Source organism: Parasteatoda tepidariorum, chromosome 7, assembly GCF_043381705.1.
Source record: "Parasteatoda tepidariorum isolate YZ-2023 chromosome 7, CAS_Ptep_4.0, whole genome shotgun sequence".
Classification (NCBI taxonomy): Eukaryota; Metazoa; Arthropoda; class Arachnida; order Araneae; family Theridiidae; genus Parasteatoda; species Parasteatoda tepidariorum.
In genome coordinates, this window is record NC_092210.1 from 6,070,680 (window position 1) to 6,079,067 (window position 8,388).

The following is an 8,388-nucleotide window of genomic DNA, read 5'->3' on the forward strand; positions in this document are numbered from 1 at the left end:
GACAACATCTTAACAATCAAAATAATTTTCTATCATTTTCTTTATTAATCTTTGAAAAAATCTTTTTCTTATTTAATTATTTTTTTAAATCTTCTAATCGTTTAAATGTATGTTTTCTTTTATTGAATGCTATGAATTTATAGACTTTATTCTTGATCATTCGATACTGCTGCATTATAGGGAACCTAAAACCTGAGCCAAATATATTGCGTCGTATCGCACATCGAAATTGCTGAAATATAATTCTTTCTCTTCTACGTCTTTTCTTAACTTGGATTTATTATTTGTTTATCTATTTTGTGTATATTTGTTTTGTGTACCTGGCAACTTCGATACATAATTAGCTTGTTTATGTTCTACATGGCTTCGTGAATGTCTTTGTGTTAAGTAAGAAATATACAGTGAAAGAATTAAAATATTTGAGAAAGATTATAGAATCTGTCAGTTAAGAAAATTGCTACTTTAGGGTCTTGGCTTACTCGAAATAGAATGGAAAGAACAGTTGGTAACGTAAAAAAAAATGCCACAATTCAACAACCAATCAGGATCGAGATACTCACACTACGTCACTTGCAGGTATCCCAATTGTGTATGTCAGAAATTTGCAAGTTTTAGAGGAGGACTTTGAAAAAAACAAATAATTTTTTATTCTGCATGAACTTCTTACATTAATTTTTAAATAAACCTGCTTACTATGTTCTAAACAGTAAACATGTTTTAGTAAAAATAATAACAACAATAATTCTTTCATAAAATTTTAAAATGCAAAAGATTTTGAAGAGGCACACATACTCTTGACACAGTAGAGTTGTCTTAAGATCTCTGCTTTTGAAATCTTAATGTTGTAATTCTTTTCTTTCTTTTTTTTAATTTAAAGAACAATTATATATAAAATAAAAATATATATATATATATATTTTTTCCACAAATAATGTGCAATTGAAAATAAAACAAAAATTCAGAATAATATTTGCCATTCATTTAAAGCCTACAAATAATTTTAATTAGGTGTTCACAACTCCAAAATATTATTTATAGGATTAATAGTAACTTTTTCAAAGTTTATTAAAACAATATCTTAAAAACACATTTAAAACATGTGTCTTTGCATTTTATAGAATTTTGTGTCATACAGAACATTGGACACATGTTTAAACTTACCAACTAAGCATGACAGTAATATTAATCTGAGAAAGACAAGCCATAAAATGCATAATATAATTTTAAGATTCAAATAGTTAGACACATAAATATGTGCTTAAGCATTACAGAAAAAAACTTTTTTTTAAACTTTCAAGAACATATAACAACTAATATAACACAATAAATTTATCAACTTTAGTTTGCTTAACCAAGTAGAGTAGACTTAAAAATAGAAAGATATTAAAAGTTAATGTGGTTTATAGAATTTCATTGNAAAAAAAAAAAATCTGAATGTGTTTGAAAGGAATACGTACAAGTCATGAAAATTTTTGTAGAAACTAAAAGGGAATATCTAATTTTGATAAATTAACGAATTAAACGGGTATAAAAAACAGTCTTCAATTATAGAATTTTTCGGAATGGATAAAATAATATTTTCGTTCCTACATGATGCTTTTTGCTAACATTGATTTATTTTTATGTAACTTTAAATGACATTTTATAATGACACTAAGGCAGAAAGTTTTAATTATAATTATTTATTGATCACAAAACTGAGTTTATTTAATCAAATACAATTAAAAAATAAAATTTGGCAAAAATTCAGAATTATAGATTGAATATAGCACTCCCCTTTTAATCGAATAACCCGCTTAATAGCATAGATTTGGCTGGAACCGATGGTATTCCTTTAAGCGGGGTTGACTGTATATATATATATATTTTGCGAGTTATGCAGTTTTTCATATATTTTTTTAGTTAGAATGCCCCTGGTCGCAGATTGTGATCTTCTTATGTATTTTAATTATAAGTTATTTTTTTAATTTGTTTTTAATTTATTTTTTAACTATTATAATAAATTAAAAATAATTTTAGTAGTAGTTAAAGAAACTGTGATTTAACTATCTGCTATAGTATAGAAATCATATTTATTTATAACAGAATGATCATCATATGATCACATATCAGAATAGTTAGGAATGGATTAAATAGATACATACATAATGACTGACATAATATATAACAAGACGTTGTTTTAAACCACGAAACTTTGCTAAGGTCTCGTTTAAAATCAATAGCGGAATTCCATAAACGAGAGGTCAGGAACTACTTCCGGTTAGCCTAATCTTGCCAATCTCTGTTTCTTCTTACAGGTGAATTTTTTTTTAAAAGTGAATTAACCTTTTTTTTTTTGTTGTTTATGGTGAGTCGATAATTAAAAGAGTTGATTTTTCAAACATCTCTTTTATTGTTTTTAATCCTTGTTTTCTTTATCAATTGAGTAATTATAAATTTGCATATCTAAATAAGGACCCGCTTTTAGAGCAAGAAATTCAGACGTTTTTTTAAGTCCCAACAGAATCACATGCGAGTGGACTCGTGTTCAATATTTGTACAATGTGCAAAATAAAAGACGGACCACCTTGAATAATTTTTGATCTAATGATCAGATCTTCACGTTCAAGGACTCAATCTTAATGGTTCGAGAGGGTGACTTCAAATATGCTAATTAATTATTGCAGACGATATTTTAAATTATGAATTTAGGTACAGAAACGAACTTTCTGAATAAACGTACCATTTTTTCAATGAATTTGGATATCTGCCACTCAAAAAATAGGGGATAGCCGCAATATATGGTCCCAATAGTTTGGTCAGGAGAGAGATCCAAAGTTTGAACCCCTTAATGTTAATTTGGTTTTTTGCGTATTTCACTATATCTCGAGAACTTTTTAAACGAATTTGAAAAATTTTGCACACAATTATGATATTTATGTATCCAATGATAATTCCATGCAGAAAATAAATTTTAGTAAACATTTATTTTATTAAATAATAGTCGAACAAATTTTGAGGTATACAATTTTTAACGTCATTTTAAAGAATGTAATTTTACAAGGCAAAATAGAAAAATTGAGCGAAATCGGACAAATTGTTTCTGGGAAATCTAATTTTTAAAAAATCGTATATTTAAAATTCGATTTCTCAGAATTTACAACCGATTTCGGTCGAATTTTGAATCTTGCCGTTTAAAATTACGTACTTTAAAATGATGCAAAAATATGTATACCTTACAATTCAAACTTTGTTCGATTATTACTAAATAAAATAATAAAAAATATTTTTTTTAAATTTGTTTGCTACATGGATTTATTTTTGGACAAATGAATTTTATAATTGTGTGAAAAATTTTTTGATTTTCTTAAAAAGTTCCCGAGATATTACGAAATACGCAAAACATTTAAATTAACTTTAAGATGTCCAAATTTTGGACCTCTCTCTTGAACATATTTCCCAAATTGCGGCTACCCACTATATTTTGGTAGTCAGAAATCCAAATCCGTCGAAAAAAAGGCATGTTTTATTGAGAGAAAGTGCGTTTTTGCGCTTGATTTCGTAACTAAAATTATCGTCAGCGCTTATTGATCAGCATTTTTGAAGTCACCCCCTCGAACCATTAAGATTGAGTCCTAGAACGTGAAGATCCGATCATTAGAACAAAAGTTATTAAGGGTGGTCCGTTTATATTTTTGCACACTGTAAACCCTTTTAACGTCTAAAAGTATATCGTGAGGAAGTTGTTTCAGATCGCGTATTTAATAAGTGTAGCGTGATAGTAACGCTTCAGCGAGTTCCTTCACAATGCTTCGGAAGTAAAAAAGAGGTTTCTAATTATCAGATTGCATATTAAGATAGGATTCTTTAAAGGAAGTGATAATTAATTGAGATTTTTCTGTCGAGTCTTTAAAAGCAATTATATTTTATTTGTTACATTGTTAAACTGTTTTTGGTTGCGGATGTTGTCGCTTAACGTTATTGCAGTCTTTTTGATTACCTGCAGCGACACTACGCAAGCTTGAATTAATTACTTGAATCTTGAGAAAAGATGTGACGGATCAGAAGGCGAGGAGCGCAAAATGTCTTTCTTTCTGTAAGTGATACTGTTATCCGCAGTTTGCCCTTAGAACAAAATTTAACTTGTATAAAATTTTAAATGACCAAGAGAATGCCTCACTATATTTTGTCTCTTTTAGAATCTGTTGAACGATATTTTGACCGGATAAACCATGTTCTTAATTTAATATTTATTTTAATAATTACTTTTTTTTCATCTACAAAATGTGGTAAAAACTGGCAATTGGATAATAACAAGTGACTTCATTGTAAGTGAATCAAGGCATTTGTCGATTCAGAAACCAATCAAGTTCGACACACGCTCGTGACGTCACTTCCACGTATCCAATTAAATTTGATTTTAATCATATGGTTAGGCATAATCATTTCACTTATTCTCGAGTTGCAAGTTCCCAATTATAAATAAAGAAATAAATTTTTTTTACGTAACTATGCGGGAAACAGTTTTACGGATAATCATAAATTAATTTCAATCTAATTTTGTTTTACTTTCATTTAAAAGCCGTAAAAGGGTCTTGATTTGCCCTTTTTGGTATTCAATAATAATGATTTGAAGAAATGAGAAGATCAATATAATATTTAACTTTTTAAAGAGCTGTGGTTTTCATCGTTAACCACAAATCATACAAAATAATGTAAAAATTCATTCAAATAAATTGTTTGACTGTAGACCCAACGAAAATAATTTTGATTATTCTTGTGTTTTAAGTTTTAAAAAAATTTTCTGCGTTTAAATAATAGAATTAAAGACTGCTTTTCACGTGATTATAAAAAAGAAAATTTTATCTTTGTCAGACTGGAAATTTAAAACGTATTCTTTCTAAATACTTTTTTTTGCGGAGGCGGGGGTTTTGCTGATCGAAGTTATCTATACGCAAATGATACGAAGTGATGTTTTGTTTTTAATTTAACACGAATATTTTTATTTCTTTATTAGTTCATTTGAAAACTGTTGTTTATTTCATTCTTTTTAATGTTGTACCTGTTGGCTTACATCTATAAGCAGTGGAAACAGACAGTTAGCGCCATTTAGGAAACAATTTTAACTGCATCATGTACAGAATTATAGTGTTATAGTTGAAATGTGAATACTTTAACCCTTTCAAGGGCACTTGGATAAATTACCAATGAAAAAAAAGTAGCAAAATTTACGAAAATCTTTTTTTTTTTTTCTTCCTAAGAAACAATATATTGAATAAATTCTGCAATGGATGTGGATTCAGGGCCCGCACTAAGCATTCGCTAAGTGCGAGCCTCGAGAGGTTTTTAGAAATCTTAAGACTTATTAGTAGGAAATGCTTTATAATAAAAAATATAAATAAGTAAAAAAAATGCATAGCTGATAATAACTTTTTATTTATTTATTATTTTAAATATAAAGTCGGGGTTTCGTCAAAAGGTCAGTTTGGTTTCCGTTGCCGAAAAATAATTGGGAACCACTAATATATAACACTAAAATTATTAGTTGTTTTTTTTTTTTAATTTTTTATTTCTTAGGTTTTAGGGGAAAGAAAAAAAAAAGACAGACCACCCTGAATAACTTTTGATCTAATGCTTAGATCTTCACGTTTTAGGACTCAATTTTAATGGCTCGAGGGAATGACCTCAAATATGGTAATTAATAAGCGTAGACGATATTTTAAGTTACGAAATCAGACACAAAAACGTACTTTGTCTGAATAAATATGCCTTTTTCTTTTTATATCCGTCGTTAAACAGCCGACCCGATTTTGGGTTTACTACTACTAATGTTCAACTCCGTAGCCTTATAATTTTGAACCCAATCCAGAAGACAAGGGAAATCTTGACTAAGTACCCCCAGAGGTATTGATTTGTTTTGGGAACACGGAGGACTTTGTGACTCGACAGATTTAACGTGCATCAGTCACCATTTACTACACAGTATGCCTTTTTCTTGACGGATTAGGTTTTCTGACTCCCTAAGTATAGGGGGTAGCCAAAATCTGGGAAATATGGTTCCAATAATTTGGTCAGGAGAGCACACCAAAGCTTGGAACCCTTAATGTTAAGTTTAATTTTTACGTATTTCTTTATGTCTCAAGAACTTTTTAGGCAAAATGAAAAATTTTTGCACACAATTATAAAATTCGTTTATCCAAAGATACTGTCATGCAAAAAAAAAAAAACTTTAAGTAAATATTTACTATTTTATTTAGTGATGGTCGGAAACATTTTAAATTGTAAGATGTACAAAATTGTATACCTTACAATTCGAAATTGTTTCGACCATTATTAAAAAAAAGAATATTAAATAAAAAATATTTGCTAAAAGTTATCTTTTGCATGGAATTGTCTTTAGTTTCACGAATTTTATAATTTTGTGCAAAAATGTTTCAATTTGCTTAAAAAGTTCTCAAGATATAGCAAAATACACACACAGTAAAATTAGCATTAAAGGTCTACACTTAGGAGCGCTCTCCTGACCAAACTATTGGGATATTATTTTCCAGATTACGGCTACCCCTTATATTTTGGGGTTCAGAAATTCAAATCCATTGAGAAAAAGGCATGTTTATTCAGAGAAAGTTAATTTTTGTGTCTGCTTTTTGTGCCTTGCTAGGGGTTCCTTAGGCTTAAGTGGTCGAAATTTTGATGGACGATAAATTATTTTTATTTGGCGATAAAATTAAAAAAGTACTCAGTAACAGCCAGGAAACGTTTAAAAATTCTGCTCCATCTAAGGAGATTTGAGTACTGTAGTTGGAAAGTGTTTGAAATTTTGATCGATTATGATTTTCTTTGGCAATGATGATAACAGTGAGTATTTATCCTTGCAAAAGCGTTTTTTTTTTCTGTAAAACCGAATTGTTACTTTAATGGGAAGAAGAAATTTAAATTTCGTTTTAATATACCTTTTCTGGGAATGTTTAAAAATTCGATTGGCACCCCTTGTTAACAAAAATAAGCAAATCACAAGTCCTTCTCCTTGTTAAGTGCTTCCCTTATTGAATGTTATTTTGAAAATGCGTCAAATTTATATTTTTAGGTTTTTGATTCCTTGTTTATTTCTCAAGATATTTAACCATTTTCATATTTTTTGGACACCCTGCATATTACCCCTGTACAAATTAAGCAACATTTCTTTACTTTCATTGTTTTATTGCAGCTTTGGATTTGAAGAATGGCTCTGGTGCGGTCTATAAAGGAACACCTAAACATGACAAACCAGACTGTACATTCATTTTGGAGGATGAACTATTCACAAAAATCATGGATGGATCTACTGATCCTCAAAGGGTCTGTATTACAAATACTTGTGAACTACATTCAATTCACATTTTTGAACTTTAAAAAAAAAATTAAAAATAGATTTTTTACTTCAGGTACTTAGTCATATTGTTAAGAATGCTCTTTTAAATTTATTAAGAAAGATAAACATAAATGTTCTCTTTGAGAAAGTTCTATACTTCAACGTTATAACTTCATGCAGGGTTCATACTCCTCCTGAAATTCATGAAAAACTCCTGAAATTAACTTTTTTTTTCTAAGGGCCCTTATAACTCCTGAAATTGGCATTTTAACTCCTGAAAATTAAATTTTATCTCCTGAAAAATTTTTAACAAAAATAAAAAACTTTTCTTAAACGGAGTCTTCCCATCCCTTTCGTCCCTGGATAGCAAATGAACTGTATAAAGATTGGCTGCTAAGTGTTGTTCCTGTGCCGGTTTATAATTTGAATCGAGCAATTCATTTGAATAGCCTCACTACAAAAGCTGAAATTTTATGAACTTTAAAGGTTTTAAGCTCACATTATTCCTACAAATCTTGTGAAAATGCAAATTTTCTTTTTAAAGCTATGTTTTCTGATAGCCAGATAGCAAGCAATTTCAGTTGTGGTGGAAAGAAAAACTGCCACCTCTCAGTTTTTGGTATTGCACCATATTTTTTGTCTCTACTTAAGTCAAGAGTGAAAGAGGAAACCAATTATGTACTGCTTTTTGATGAAAGTCTAAATGATGTTAATCAATTCAAAAACTGGATTGTCATGTAAGATTTTGGGATGGTAACCAAATAAATACATGCTACTATTCTTCAGACTTTCTAGGACATGTTACATCTGAACTTTTATTTGAAAAAATAACTGAGAAATGCTTGTGCATAAATACTAAAAGTTTACTATTATCTATGGATGGCCCGAATGTCAACCTAAAAGTGCTAGGCATAATGATAGAAAAAATGAAGAATGAACACAATGTGAGTCTCTTGAATGTAAGTTCATGTGGACTGCACATAGTGCATAATACCTTTAGGGGTGGTTGCTCTGTTGCTTTTCCAAAAGTAGAGCATGCTGCATCATCTGTTTACCAA

The 8,388-nt window shown here is 29.3% G+C and overlaps 1 protein-coding gene across 3 annotated transcripts in view; it reads left to right on the forward strand.

Moving 5' to 3' along the window:
* Positions 1-8,388, forward strand: part of LOC107440296 (peroxisomal Multifunctional enzyme type 2) — an 80,191-nt gene that overhangs the window by 55,911 nt on the left and 15,892 nt on the right. For all 3 annotated transcript variants that reach the window (XM_071183013.1, XM_071183012.1, XM_071183014.1), the window contains exon 23: positions 7,187-7,317. In XM_071183013.1, coding sequence (XP_071039114.1) covers positions 7,187-7,317 — 131 coding nt within the window. The remainder of the gene's footprint in view (positions 1-7,186; positions 7,318-8,388) is intronic.